The sequence below is a fragment of the Mesoplodon densirostris genome, chromosome 4 (genome assembly GCF_025265405.1).
Source record: "Mesoplodon densirostris isolate mMesDen1 chromosome 4, mMesDen1 primary haplotype, whole genome shotgun sequence".
In the NCBI taxonomy this organism is placed as follows: domain Eukaryota; kingdom Metazoa; phylum Chordata; class Mammalia; order Artiodactyla; family Ziphiidae; genus Mesoplodon; species Mesoplodon densirostris.
In genome coordinates, this window is record NC_082664.1 from 11441578 (window position 1) to 11458159 (window position 16582).

Here is a 16582-nt window from a genome sequence, read left to right on the forward strand (position 1 = left end):
TTGATGACATGCATGAGTCCTTAGAGCCACAGCAGACGCTGGATCTGAGGTGTCTGAACTTACACAGGACACTGGCACTGGGTGTCGTGCCCCTGTCCTCAGATGCTAGTTTGAGCCATCCTTAGATAAATGTGCATATTAAATTCAAACTTATTTTAAGATGTTTGTACAAGCTGTCTGGCATTTTAAGCCTGTTTCTAAGAGCCTTTGTTATTGACTAAAGACCATCTTGGTGTCTGGACTTAAAACTATGGTAGATCAGAACTCTATTTCAAGACGAAGCCTTTGGGAAGAAGACAAATACACATTCTCCATGGGTCATGAGCTTCGCTCTCTTTACTTCTCCCTAGTGCAAATTAGTGTTTTATTTTTAACCTACTATAGAATCATTTCTTGGTGACTAAAATTAGAAGAAAGTAGCTGTGGTCAGTCCTGCTGCAATGTGGCTCCACCCACTCCGTGGAGCCGTTAACTGAGCCACAGATCATCCAGTTCAATACCTTTGTTTTACAAAGCAAAGAAATGGGAAACCAGAGAGAGGGCCGCAGTATGGCTTTCGTGGGCCCCAGGCACTTTTGTCTTCACAGGCTCCTCCCTCTGTAAAAATAAAAAAATATATATGTGTGTGTATAATAGAAATTATATTTTATGACTGCATTGGTATAAAGATGAATATATTCTGGGTTATATCTGTCTTTATACCAGTGCAGTCAAAGTATGGAACTTGCTTGTTGCAAGAAGTAAAACATCTTCATGGGCCCCTAAAAGGATCATGGGCTTGAGGCACTGTGCCTAGGGCGTCTAATGGCTAAATCATACAGGGCATCTCAGAGGAAGGAAAAAGTCACCCAGTGGAGCAATGGCAGAGTCAGAAGCCCATGTCTCCTGACTCCAGTCCCCAAGCCCACTTCACTCTTCTTTCTGTCTACCACATCTGATGGGGTCCACTTCAACGGGCAGCATGGGCTCACCTCTCAGTTACCCACTGTGGCTAAACGGAATATAAGCATGAACTTTGTCCCAAGGTTCAAAGAAAAACAGCAAATACTTTCTCAGCCAGTCATTTTCTGTTATATAAACAAGAAAATATTTTAGGAGTAATTTCAGAGAATCGTGAATAGAGTTAACTAATCTTGGAATGTCAACTATGTTGACTAACAGCCTAATTGGATTTTTATCTGTGTGCTATCCAATTTAAATATACTTAAAATTAATGTATTGATTAGTCATCGTTTTATAATAAGTCAGACTTATGTAAATAGTACTGAATGTGAATAGGTAATAATAATAAGCAGCAGCAGTCTAGGGACTAACTCTTCATCATTCTAAAACCTGGACATGAGTTTATTCCTGTATTCCCTTCCAAGGGCACGAGCTGACGTTGGTAAGCCAGGCAACTCTAGAGCCTAGAAAGAAACAAAAATAGATGACTAATTTCAGTTGGCATTCTTAAGTGAGTTGTTAGTATTCAACTAATGAGGTTCATTTATGGAAAAATAATAGAAAGAGAAATAAAAGAGGGCTCAAATTACCCATTTTTAAGAGATGAAATCTAAAAAAGAAAGCCTAGGAGAACACAATACCCTCTGAAATAAATATGGCCAAACCCAGTTATAAAAAAGGTTCATTATTATCAAAGGATTCATAGAACATACATATCAAACTCTCCCCTTATCTCTGCACATATTTGCACAAAACAATGATGGCATAACAGTGATAACTGACATTACTCTTTAAGGTGGAAAATGGCCCTATTCTCTACAAAAAATTAATACTTCCCCACATATGCTTGAAGAAGCTCCAAGGACACTAGGTTTTAGATTTCCTAAATATATATGCATGGTGAAAAAAAGGCAGACCAATGAAAAATGTACTTGATCTTACAAAAAAATTCAAGGTTTCAACTGAGGGGGAAAATTCTGAGCATTGTAACAATGCTTCACTGTATTTAAGTGTCAGGTTTTAAAAACTGTTCCTACACACACACACACACACACACACACACTCTCTCTCTCTCTCTCTCTCTCTCTCTCTCTCTCTCTCTCTCACTCTCTCACACACATGCTATATAACAATTGAGAACAGATTATTCACTTAATCAAATTCATTTTATCTTCGCTGTAAAACCACTAGGGCCAAGCTAAAGAGACTGTTCCATTTCAATTCAAATATTTCACATATGTCCACTAACTGCAGGCAAAATGGACTTACTCCTCCAGAATAAGGTGTCTTTATAAAGCTCAGGAAATCAAGTAATGGAAATGACTTATAAATGTGTATGAGGTTATGGAAGAAAAGCTCTATATGCTCCTCTCTATTAAGTAAAATCCTTTTTTGCCCTCTCCATTTCTGCCAGTAAAGTTGACTCTACAGGTCAAATTTTTTGCTTATAATGCTAATTAGTGAAATTTTGGAACATGTCCTTAAAAGTGCAAGTTTCCATAATTAACAGATAGAGATGTCCCTATTTCTCTGCAGCTACAGATGGAGGGAGATCTTTCCTTGTCACACAACTGGTTTAAAGGAACTATTTGATAAATTGTTAAACTAAGAACTTTTATAAGAGTATCAGTCTTGTTTCCAGTGTAAATCGAGATATATGTGGATACTCATAACTGTCACCAATTTGTTTTTTACTGTTTTTACATATCTGTCCTTGGAAGTATAGTTTTAAAAAATATTTCAATGACTTTAGAAATTATCATGTTCTGTGGAAAAAAAAGGAAACCTCCAAACATAACATTGATTGACTGTCTTAATTGATAATTTCGTGCCTAAGACTACAGCTGACTTCTGTAGATTTCTGAGCTGTATAAGCAGTAGTGACTTTTCTCTGTCAAATTGTTTTCCTCTTCTCCCGCATGCATGGTGGAAAATAAGAAGTTCCTAACTCTGCTAAATTTATTTTTGAACAAATAAACTGAAATTCTCCATTTTTTGAAGTAACAGAGTCAATGTGGACTATGAATCAAAGTACTAGAAAAACTGACGCTGTTCTGAGGTCTATTACATACCCCCAATACTCTCTCCTAGATCATAATGTATTCAGTTCCACGTTAGGGATGTTAGTAGGAGACGTCACTAAAATAGTTAAATGAAATCCACAAAGAATGCATGAATTAACCAGTACTGTCAAGCTTCTCATACCTACTCAATTTTTAATTACTGACAAAATGAATGGTTGAACAATTCCATTTACCTGATTGTCCTTAAGTGAAAGATATTAAGAATCACTAAAAATAGCCAAAAAAGAGGCCATATGTAAGGAAAGGGGGAAACAAACAGCATGAAAGCCTCACACTGAGTAGCTGTCCCCTGGGTAATTTATAGTTGATGTCCGTGCGCTTTTCTTATTCATTACCTAAGAATGAACTGTCTTTAATTATAGAATAAAAACTGCAGGAAAGTATTTAAAACTTTTTTCACAAACACAGGTATCTCATTAACCTATGTTTTATTTTGAGTAAATTCATTATTCATTATTTCACATTATAAAAAGTAACCACACGCATATGCATTCACAAATTAGATCATCTTTATCATACATCAGTATATTTTAAAAAAACAAATATTTTCTAATATCAATATAGTTATATGCTGATTGCATTTTGAAATAGAGAAGCTGACAATAGCTTCATACAGTATATCTCAAGAACTGACATTTTTAAAATTAAGAACTGAATATATTCCACAGGCAAATGTTGATGGAAATATTAGCATTAGTACAAATATATGCTGTTGACATAGCTTAAGCATGATAGCTTGGAATAACAGCTGATTCAAACTAGAGTCATCATTTTTAATTCAGTAAGGACAAATACAATCTAAAATGTAAACAAAGTATTTATAAAATAAATTCTTCTAGGAAATAAAGGAAATCATCAACCTGTTATTTTTAAGGTAGTTGTAGCTAAAAGTTATCAGAAATCTTTGTAGAATATTCATTGCCAAATTTTAATTTCAGAATGTCCAGGTACAACATCTTGTCACCACCATCGTAGGACTGATATAATTTCGGACAGCTGTTTGTACCCTGTTTCAGTGTGACTTTTCAACTAGGCTTGGAGATTTGTGAGAAAATGCAGTGTCATTCTTACTCCCAAGTCCCCCTCCAAGTGATTATCTTGGCAGGGCAATTTCAGTTGATTTGGACCTTTCAATTTGTAAACGCTAAACTCTAGAACAATTAAATGATGGTTTCCTGCACAAATAAATGCAGACTTATCTCTTTTGTAGCAGTAGTTAAAGCACATACCTAAAGTTGTATTTCATTACACTTCACTATAACATTGGAATTCTGTAACCACATTATTATTCAAGAAATATATATTATACCTCCTAGGGAATATAATTTCAGACATGGAACGTTTAACAACATCAGCTGCCATTATGTATCTCTCTCTTTCCCATTCATTTAAAAAAAAAAAAAAAAAAAAAAAGCCCGAGCCATTGCTTTAGCTTTTGTCCCTCGATCACATTATCTCCAGTTGTCTTTGTTTTGTCTCCTTCAAGCAGATGATCTAAGGATTGGATTTTCTGGATTTTCTTTGTCAAAAGGAGGAAAGAAAGAGAGAAGAATGAAAGAGAGAAGAGAGAGAGAAGAAGGAGAAGGAAAGAAAAAAAAAGAAAACAAAACATGAAAAATTTTATCCATATAATGCTTACAAAGTAAAGAAATAGATATAATCTACTTTGAATAAACCTAATATGTGAGAACTGTGAATTACATGTTAAAGATCACTTGGAATAACCTTTAACTACTAAATCCTATGTGCATCTAACATAGCATTCAATTCAATTCATACTTTTCCTACGTTTTTCACTTTCTATAACCATAACAGAAATTAACACAGCCTAAAAATATATCAATTGTCTGGCCTTGAAAGACCTAAGATATGATGCATTCCGTACTTCCTTTAAGACACTGATATTCCTAAATACCACATGTGTCTTCTCCATGATACTGTAGAGCTGGAGAATGTATTGCATAGAATATTTTTGAGCAGCAAAAACTGAGATAATTAATAGTTTCTGAAATCACTTCACAGGTTTATTTTAAGAAAAAAATGATAGATTTTCCTTTGGATATGGCATGGCACTGAATGGTGGATAATGCTCCACAGAAACATGACCAATGTAGATATCAATCACCTATTTCGGTTATGTGGCGGTGTGCATTCATGAGAAAGTCCAAATTAGAACCACGTAACATGGAGAGAGTTGTGGACTTGCAGATTCAGTTACACATTAATAAAGCAGCTGTGATACCAATATTCCTCCTTCTTCAGAATATTCAGAAAAGAAGAAACAAACTTCATGTGACTTGTTAGCAGAGTGTTTGTTTCTAGATTCATTTTTTAAAACAATCAATTATAGATATAACTGATTATAGGATTATTTATATAATTTTGTATTATAAATATTGAGCAAGAGAAAATTCAGTCGATAAAAAGGAAAAACATGCTCAACAACGAAAAAACAGATAAAGATAGTAATCTGAAATAAAGGAGAGCTAGTATAAATATATTAGGCTTCAATGGTCTTTACTTACTGAACAATGCCTATTGCATTTAGAAAGATAAGTTGAAAAGAGAATGAATTGCATTCTGATGTTATTAAATGTGTTCTTCAATAGAAGAATTCCAGGGCAATCTTTTGACAGGAAGAGGGTCAAGGGTGATCGAGAGGAAGGATTTCAGGATGCCGGAATGGAAGGCGCCTCAGAGGATGAACGGTGAGCCTTGCCCTGTCATTTTGCGGGCACGCCGAGGACCAGAGTGCTCGCCGGAACTGCCACAGGAACCAGGGCATGAGGCTCCAGCTCCGTGCTCTCCATAGACCATTATCCTGTCCTGCCTCTATTTTGAGACTTTAAATGGAACTCCCACAGTATAATCATTAGAGCAATAATTGTATGGCTAAGAGATTCTCTGTAAATAAAAGTATCTTCTGTATTAATACTACTAACCTGTACTATCAGTATTATTTTTTCTATTTACTATTACTTTTTTCTATTATGTAGTCCTACTCTTTCCTTGAGCTCTATTCAATAAATGTATTTCTAAGTTTTGAATGAATTTTGAATACATTTATATTTGTATACACCAATGACCAATTAAAATTTTTGAACAAATTATAATACAGTTCAGTTCCTAAATGGGACTTGAGTGTGGAGTTTCTGCAAAAAGATGCAGATCAGAAACTTTATTAGAAAATATTCATGAATTAAGTGAAATCTGTTTAAAAGAAAGGCTGAATCTTGTTTAAATTCTCTTCTAATCAGAAGATTCACGTGTCCCATATGAAAGAGGAAACGTGCAACTATAGTTTGGGTATTTTTTTTTTTTTCGCGGTATGCAGGCCTCTCACTGTTGTGGCCTCTCCCGTTGCGGAGCACAGGCTCCGGACCTCAGCGGCCGTGGCTCACGGGCCCAGCCGCTCCGTGGCATGTGGGATCTTCCCGGACCGGGGCATGAACCCGTGTCCCCTGCACCGGCAGGCGGACTCTCAACCACTGCGCCACCAGGGAAGCCCAGTTTGGGTATTTTGGATGAATCACTTCTACCTGGATATGACCTCTCCTTATGGAGATTTTTTTTGGCACTACCCTCTTAAATGTTTAACCTAAAAGAAACAAAGGCTTCGACAATTCAAACAAGATACAAACGGTGCATAAAAAGGAACCACAAGGGGAAAAGGAGAATAGAGGCCCTTCATGACCTTTATAACTTTAAGGAACAAATGTTGTCTATAGAATCTCTAGCTTATTGGACCCACAACTCTGGATTATATACTGCAGTAATATTTCTTAAGTGGCATCAGCTACACCCATCCCTCTGAGCACTGGATGATTAAATGTTGTGTACTTAAGCTAGTTGTTTAAAGGAATGCAATTACACTCAGTGTCTTCTCAGAGCTAAATTTCCTGAATGCAAATATTTTGCAGAAAAATAAACAGATCTCAGATATTAGTGGGAACCATTGAAAGTTTCCTGTCAACTTCCTAAGGTTACAATGTCTTTGCCACATATAAATTATCTTATATAAAGTATCTGACGTTAACAGTGATAATAATAATCCCTTTTAATTGATGACAGTGCCTCATTACAGACATCTTTTATTCTTTGGAAAGTATTTAAGTGGGAAGGAAAGTACACTGAGAAAAAGAACAGAATAAAACACTTAGCAGTACATCACTGGGTTACTTACAAGGTAGCCTTCCGCGGTTGTGTATCTTTACTTCCACTGCTCTTGGGATCACCTGAGTTACCTGTCCCTCGGGAGGTGCTGGGCAGGGGAGTATTAGAAGAAAAGGAACTGGGACCACCACTGGCATTACGAGTCCGGAATGAATCATCTGAAAGTAACACGTGTACAGTCAGCCAGGTGGAATATACTTAGAGAGATGTGAACCTTAGAGATGGTTAATGATAACGGACTTTGTTTCCCTTCAAGTCAACTTTATTAAGGTATAATTTATATACAATAAATTGCACAAATTTAAGGTTTTGACATTTGTATACACCCATGAAGCCATCACCACAATCAAGAGTGAACACACCCATCACTGGATGTTTGTTCTGCCTCCTCGCCATCCCTCCCTCCACCCCCCTCCCCCCACTCCAGGCAACCACGGATCTGCCTCCTGTCACTACAGGTTAGTTTGCATTTTACAGGATATTGTATAAATGGAATCATACAGTATGTATGCTTTGTCTGCCTTCTTTCATGAAGCATAATTATGCTGCGATTCATCTATACCAATACTCCATCCTTTTTATTGCTGACTGGTATTCCAACTGCACAGACTTGCCAAAATTTGTCTATCCATTCTCCTATTGACAGACATTATGATTTTTTCCCAAAAACTTTGTAATCTATTACAAATAGAGCTGCTATGGACAATTGTGTGCAAGTCTGTGTATGGACATATGTTTTAATTTCTCTTCAGTAAAAGTCTTGGAATGGAACTGCTGAATCACAGAGTAAGTGTATATTTAACTTCATAAGAAACTGCCAAACTGCTGTCCAAAGTGATTATACCATTTTGCATTTCCAACAGCAACATATGAGAGTCCTGGAAAGTTACTCCACATCCTCACACACACTTGATATTGTGAGCCTTTTTAGTCATTCTAGTGGGTGTGAAGTGGTATCTCCTTGTGTGTGTGTGTGGGGGGGGGTTACTCATTGCTTTAATTTGCATTTCTTATGGTTACTGATCTTAAGCATCTTTTTACTTACTTATTTGTGTATCTTCTTTCATGAAGTGCGTGTTCAAATTTTTTCCCATTTTAAAATCAGTTGCCTGATTTGTTTTAAAGATCTTTGTATATTCTTAAAACTAAAAATAGAACTACCATATGATCCTGCAATCCCACTCCTGGGCATATATCCAGAGAAAACCATAATTCGAAAAGATGTAGGCACCCTAATGTTCATTGCAGCACTATTTACAATAGCCAAGACATGGAAGCAACCTAAATGTCCATCAACAGAGGAATGGATAGGGCTTCCCTGGTGGCACAGTGGTTGGGAGACCACCTGCTGATTCAGGGGACACGGGTTCGTGCTCCGGTCTGGGAGGATCCCACATGCCACGGAGGGGCTGGGCCCGTGAGCCATGGCCACTGAGCCTGCGCATCTGGAGCCTGTGTTCCGCAATGGGAGAGGCCACAGCAGTGAGAGGCCCGCGTACAGCAAAAAAAAACCCCAAAAAACAGAGGAATGGATAAAGATGTGGTGGAATATAGAATATTACTCAGCCATAAAAAAAGAATAAAATAATGCCATTCGCAGCAACATGGATGGCCTAGTGATTATCATAAGTGAAGTAAGCCAGACAGAGAAAGATAAATATCATATGATATTGCTTATATGTGGAATCTAAAAAAAAAAAAAAAAGATACAAATGAATTTATTTCCAAAGTAGAAAGAGACTTGCAGACATAGAAAACTAACTTATGGTTACCAAAGGGGAAAGGCGGGAAAAGGGGGGGAGGGATAAATTAGGAGCTTAGGATTAACATATACACCCTGCTATGTAAATAATAAAATAGATAACCAACAAGGAACTACTGTATAGCATAGGGAACTACACTCAGTATTTTGTAATAACCTATAAGGAAAGAGGACCTGAGGAAGAATATATGTATAACTGAATCGCTGTGCTGTGCACCTGAAACTAACACAATATTGTAAATCAACTATACTTCAACTTAAAAAAAAGATCTTTGTATATTCTGGATACAAGTCCTTTGTCAGGTGTATGTAACATGAATATTTTCCCCCAATCTGTGTCCTGCCTTTTATTTTTTTAATGCTCTATTTCAAAGTGCTAAAACTTTAAATTTTTATGAAGTCCAATATGTTAATTCTTTTCTTTATGGTTTGGAAAAACTTTTGTCAATTCCAAAATCACAGAGACTCCCTTCTATATTTTCTTCAGAAATGTCAGAGTTTTAGCTTTTATGCTTAAATTTAGAATACATTTTGAGTTAATTTTGTGGACAGTTGTGAGATAAGAATGATAAGAATTAAGGTTCAGTTCTTTGGGTTTTTTACGGATATCCAATTGTTCTAGTATCATTTAAAAAAATACAATCACATCACCTTTGTTGCAACTCAGCTGACTATGTATGTCAGGGCAGGGCACACAGTCTTGAGTACTGAAGCTTTAGTAGTAAATGATGAAATCAGGTAATTGACATTCTTTAACTTTATTTTTTTTCAAAATACTCAGTTCTATGAATTTGAATACACAGTAAATTTCAAAAAGACTGTCAAAATTTTTATCAGGATTGCACTGAATCTCTGGCTCAATTTAAAATGAACCGACATTTATTTATGTCTTGTTTAATTTCTTTCAGCAACATTTTGGAAGTTCTGAGTGTGCATTTAGCACACATTTTGTTAAATTTATCCCTAAGCATTTAAAATCTTTGAAGTTATTTTAAATGTTATCTTTAAATAGACAATTTTTTGAAGTATTAGATTTATAGAAAAATTGAGAAGAGAGTATAAAGAATTCCCACCTACCCCTTTCACCTAGTTCCCCTATTATTAACACCTTACATTTACATACTATACTTGGTACAATTAGTGAGCCAGTGGTAACACATCATTATTAACAAAACTCCACAGTGTGTTTGGATTCTGTCAGTCTCACCCAATGTCTGTTTCTGTCTCAGGATCCCATCCAGGGCACCACAGTACACTTACTTGTCAGGTCTCCTTAGGCTCTCCTTGGCTGGGACAGTGTCTTAGCCTTCCCTTGCTTTTGATGACCTTAACAGTTTTTAGGGGTACTGGTCAAATATTTTGTAGGATGTGCCTCTACTGGAATTTGTCTGATGCTTTTCTCACAATTAGACTAGGGTTCCGGGTTTGAGGGAGGATGAGCAGAGGTAAAGTAGCATCTTCATCACATCATGTCAAGGAGGAACACTGTGACAAATTTTTTCTCATTATATGTGTTTTATTTATACTTCATGACAGATCACTAGAAATGGGATTTTTTCTTTTTTTTCTTTTTTTTTTTTTTTTTTGCGGTACGCGGGCCTCTCACTGTTGTGGCCTCTCCCGTTGCAGAGCACAGGCTCCGGACGCGCAGGATCAGCGGCATGGCTCACGGGCCCAGCCGCCCCGCGGCATGTGGGATCCTCCTGGACTGGGGCACAAACCCGTGTCCCCTGCACCGGCAGGCGGACTCTCAACCACTGCGCCACCAGGGAAGCCCCAGAAATGGGATTTTTTTGAGGCATAGACTATTTTTTAAAACTAGGATTCTTGATGAACTTGACCAAACTGCTTCCAAAGGGTTCCACTAATTTTCATACCCACCAAAAATGGATACATTGCAATGTGTTTCCCTGAATCCTTACTAGAATTCCCTTTACATTTCCCCCAGTCTGTGGTGCCCACATAGCTTTGGAACGCTGCAATTGATGACCGATGGATTCACCTTAAGTAAAAAGCATCAATTAGATCTTCCGCTCTACACTTGACCTTACCTTTATTTTATTTAACACTACTCCCACTACACCCTCTCCGTGCTCCAGCCAAACTGCCTGCTGTTGCTCCCTGAAGACACAACAGTCAGTTTTTGCTTCTGACAGGTCCTCTGCATGGGACAGTATTCCATACCCATCTCGGCCCTGTCAAAATCCTAGCATACCTTAAGGTTCACCTCAAATGATAATCATCCTGAAGCCCGTCTTAAGCCTCAAAAGTAAATAAAATCTCTTCTCTCTGTGAACACTTAATACATTTGTTAAGAGACATTTTGCTCCCATTTTCTCTTTGTAGATCAGATATGTAATTGTATAGTGACTTTTCCCTCAGTCTGTAATTCATTAAGTAATAAATAATAAGTAATAAGCACATTTTTCTAATCAAGAAACCTAGGAGATATTTCATTCAACCTATTCTCTCTCCCCAAAATAATACCAAAATTTTAAGATAGAATACTTTTCAAATATTTTAATAAATAATTTACTCCTATGAGAGACATGCTTTTATTTAAGGCTTTGGATGTTAAGTTTTAGAATCTGCAATATCATGTACAAGCCTACCTTGTTTTATTGCTCTTCACTTTACTGCAGATAGAAAAGAAAATGTGTTTTTTATAAATTGAAGGTTTGTGGCAACACTGCGCCCAGCAAGTCTAACAGCACCATTTTTCCAACAGCATTTGCTCGCTTCTTGTCTTCGTGTCAGATTTTGATAATTCTTACAATATTTCCAACTGTTTCATTATTATTATATTTATGGTGGTCTGTGATCATGATCTTTGATGTTACTATTGCAATTGTCTTGGGGCACCATGAACCACACTCACATAAGACGGCAAACTTGGGCTCCCCTGGTGGTGCAGTGGTTAAGAATCTGCCTGCCAATGCAGGGGACACAGGATCGAGCCCTGGTCCAGGAAGGTCCCACATGCCGCGGAGCAGCTAAGCCTGTGCACCACAGCTACTGAGCCTGTGCTCTAGAGCCTGTGAGCCACAACTACTGAAGCCCGCATGTCACAACTACTGAAGCCCATGTGCCACAACTACTGAAGCCCACGTGCCTAGAGCCCGTGCTCCACAACAAGAGAAGCCACCACAGTAAGCCTGCGCACTGCAACAAAGAGTAGCCCCCCCTCACCGCAACTAAAGAAAGCCCACACAGCAAGGAAGACCCAATGCAGCCATAAATAAGTAAATTAATTAATTAAAATAAAGTTCCCTTTAAAAAAAAAAGAACACTTGTCAAAAAAAAAAAAATACGGCAAACTTAATCGATTTATGTTGTGTCTGTTCTGATTGCTCCACTTACTGGCCATTCCCCCATCTCTCGCCTCTTCAGGCCTCCCTGTTCCCTGAGACACAACAATATTGTGTCCAATAAAGGCCATACCTACTTGTTATGTGTTGTCTATGGCTGCTTTTACTGTGTCACGCCAGAGTTGAGTAATTGTGACAGAAACCAATCGGCCAACAGAGCCCAAAATATTTATCATGTGGCCCTTTACCCCTGGTATAAACTTTCAAATACATAATATTGTAACTGTTTAGCAGCATATGATCCACAGTGAAGCCCTGCTGTTTTTCACTTCCTTAAAAATTATTGCAAAAACTTTTAGTCTATGCCTCATTAGGTCCTCAGACCATGGTAAAACCTATCTTATTTTGTCCTTTTCCTCTTTTGCAAATATTGAACTCTGACTCTTGACACAGTGAAAACAAAATAGTATTGTTAAGCATCTTCTTAATTGCTAGGGAAATGTTTAATTTCTTTGCTTTTTGATAAAGATATAAATTTAGCGAAGCTGTATCTAGAAATAAAGAAATGGGTCATTTAAGGAAAATCATATTTTATTAAATTTAACAATTTTTTGAAGAGCTCAAATTTCTACTTACCAGTTAGTGAAATCACAGAAGTCTTTGTTAACCCTGAGACAGAAGGTGTATATGCTGCTGTAGAACTTTTACTAGAAAAGAACATGATTTAGTTAAAATATAAGAATATGCTTCTTTCAATCCCAGTCATCTAGCACTAGGTCTTTCCTAATCTTTTTTTAAATGCTTTCCTCTACTTCTTATGAAACATGCTTGCTATTTCTATTTCTCATTTATTTTTTACATTCCATGCCTCACAATAATTACTTTGTCTTTAACTTAAAATCATCTCCTTAAACTTCTGCTACATCAAAATAACAGGTTTTCTATTGATGCTCAGCCAAAACAGGTAATGTGGATAAAATTTTCCTGGAAATAACTTATCCTTAGTTCTAATCTCTTTTGTCCATCTTGAGATCACCCTATTGGCTAGGAACTTTAGAAGGATCTACCAATAATGTCCAAAAACATAGCTGAAAATCTAGAATAAGCTTTTTATTCAATCTTTTATAAAAAGATAAAAATAATAAAAGAAAAACATTTTTCCCGTAACATGTTATTTTTTTTGATAAATAGTTTTGAAGACATTTATGTTCCCTTAAAATTACTTTGCTTGCCGCTTGATATACAGCTGTTATATACTATATGTGTATAAGATATATAAAATTCATGGTTATTTAATTTATGCTGATTCTCCCCTAATCTTAACTGTTTATAATTTTGTGTTCTGGGCCAAAAGGGAGACTACACATTCATCTACCACCAGGAGAACTCTGTTGTCACCACTTTACCACAGAAACAGGCCAGTGGCTTCTTTACGGACAGAAACAACACTAGCAGCAAACGGATGTCCACATCCATTTAGTAAATGGGGCATGTTCATACCCATTTAGAAGTTCTGTGGCATAGGTGATATAGCATAAACAATACACGGATTCCATGAGGTTGTTATGAAGCATCAGGGCAGTAGTCTTCCTAGAATTCCAGGATACCTATTTCGTATGCAAATTTGTAGACTGCTTTTTTTTTTTAACATGAAATCTTTATAGAAGATAACTTAGAAATTACTGACCTATAAAAACCTAAAAATTAATCCTGATTTTATTTAATAATGTAAACATTTCACATAAAGATGTATGACTATAAAATGAAAATTAAGTCAGAACACAACCCATATATATGCTGTCTACAAGAGACCCACTTCAGACCTACGGACACATACAGACTGAAAGTGAGGGGATGGAAAAAGTTCCATGCAAATGGAAATCAACAGTAAGCTGGAGTAGCAATATTCATATCAGACAAAATCGACTTTAAAATAAAGAATGTTACAAGAGCAAGGAAGGACACTGCATAATGATCAAGGGATCACTCCAAGAAGAAGATATAACAATTGTAAATATTTATGCACCCAACATAGGAGCACCTCAATACATAAGGCAAATGCTAACAGCCATAAAAGAGGAAATTGACAGTAACACAATAATAGTGGGGGACGTTAACACCCCATTTATACCAATGGACAGATCATCCAGACAGAAAATTAATAAGGAAACACAAGCCTTAAATGATACATTAGACCAGATAAACTTAATTGATAATTATAGGACATTCCATCTGAAAGCAGCAGAATACACTTTCTTCTCAAGTGCACACGGAACATTCTCCAGGATAGATCACATCTTGGGTCACAAGTCAAGCCTCAGTAAATTTAAGAAAACTGAAATCATATCAAGCATCATTTCAGACCACAACACTATGAGATTAGAAATCAATTACAGGAAAAAAAACTGTAAAAAACACAAACACATAGAAGCTAAACAATATGTTATTAAATAACCAATGGATAACTGAAGAAATCAAAGAGGAAATCCAAAAATACCTAGAAACAAATGACAACGAAAACATGACGACCCAAAACCTATGGGATACAACAAAAAGCAGTTCTAAGAGGGAAGTTTATGGCAATACAATCTTACCTCAAGAAACAAGAAAAATCTCAAACAACCTAACCTTACACATAAAGCAACTAGAGAAAGAAGAACAAGCAAAACCCAAAGTTAGTAAAAGAAAAATCATAAATATCAGAGCAGAGGTAAACGAAACAGAAATGAAGAAAACAACAGCAAAGATCAATGAAACTAAAAGCTGGTTGTTTGAGAAGATAAACAAAATTGATAAACCTTTAGCCAGACTCATCAAGAAAAAAAAGGGAGAGGACTCAAATCGATAAAATTAGAAATGAAAAAGGAGAAGTTACAACTGACACTGCAGAAATACAAAGGATCATAAGAGACTACTACAAGCAACTATATGCCAATAAAATGGACAACCTGGAAGAAATGGACAAATTCTTAGAAAGGTATAACTTTCCCAGACTGAACCAGGAAGAAACAGAAAATATGAACAGACCAATCACAAGTAATAAAATTGAAACTGTGATTAAAAATCTTCCAACAAACAAAAGTCCTGGACCAGATGTCTTCACAGGTGAATTCTATCAAGCATTTAGAGAAGAGCTAACACCCATCCTTCTCAAACTCTTCCAAAAAATTGCAGAGGAAGGAACACTCCCAAGCTCATTCTACAAGGTCACCATCACCCTGACACCAAAACCAGACAAAGATAAGATATCTCGAAAAAAGAAAATTACAGGCCAATATCACTGAGGAACACAGACAAAAAAATCCTCAACAAAATACTAGCAAACAGAATCCAACAACACATTAAAAGGATCATACGCCATGATCAAGTGGGACTTATCCCAGAGATACTAGGATTCTTCAATATAAGCAAATCAACCAACATGATACACTATATTAACAAATTGAAGAATAAAAACCATATGATCATCTCAGTAGATACAGAAAAGGCTTTTGACAAAATTCAATACCCATTTATGATAAAAACTCTCCAGAAAGTGGGCATAGAAGGAACCTACCTCAACATAATAAAGGCCATATACGACAAATCCACAGCAAACATCATTCTCAATGGTGAAAAACTGAAAGCATTTCCTTTAAGTTCAGGAACAAGACAAGGATGTCCACTCTTGCCACTATTATTCAACATAGTTTTGAAAGTCCTAGCCACAGCAATCAGAGAAGAAAAAGGAATAAAAGGAATCCAAACTGGAAAAGCAAAACTGTCACTGTTTGCAGATGACATGATACTATACATAGAAGCCACCAGAAAATGAGTAGAGTTTACCAATGAATTTGGTAAAGCTGCAGGATACAAAATTAATACAAAGAAATCTCTTGCATTCCTATACTCTAACAACGAAAAATCAGAAAGAGATATTAAGGAAACAATCCTATTTACCACTGCAACAAAAGAATAAATACCTAGGAATAAACCTACCTAAGGAGACAAAAGACTTGTACTCAGAAAACTATAGGATACTGATGAAAGAAATCAAAGACAACACAAACAGATGGAGAAACATATCATGTTCTTGGATTGGAAGAATCAATACTGTGAAAATGACTATACTACCCAAAGCAATCTACAGATTCAATGCACTCCCTATCAAATTACCAATGGCACTGTTCACAGAATTAGAACAAAAAATTTTACAATTTGTATGGAAACACAAAAGATCCTGAATAGCCAAAGCAATCTTGAGAAAGAAAAACAGAGCTGGAAGAATCAGGCTCGCTGACTTCAGACTATACTACAAAGCTACGTTCATCAAG

At 36.5% G+C, this 16582-nt stretch overlaps 1 protein-coding gene across 1 annotated transcript in view; it reads right to left on the minus strand.

Moving 5' to 3' along the window:
- Nucleotides 1-4520: 4520 nt before the first annotated feature.
- Nucleotides 4521-16582, minus strand: part of PPP4R4 (protein phosphatase 4 regulatory subunit 4) — a 122094-nt gene continuing 110032 nt past the window's right edge. The window contains exons 23-25 of the mRNA XM_060097917.1: nucleotides 12906-12976; nucleotides 7210-7357; nucleotides 4521-4545 (exon numbers count right to left, since the gene is read on the minus strand). Coding sequence (XP_059953900.1) covers nucleotides 4521-4545; nucleotides 7210-7357; nucleotides 12906-12976 — 244 coding nt within the window. The remainder of the gene's footprint in view (nucleotides 4546-7209; nucleotides 7358-12905; nucleotides 12977-16582) is intronic.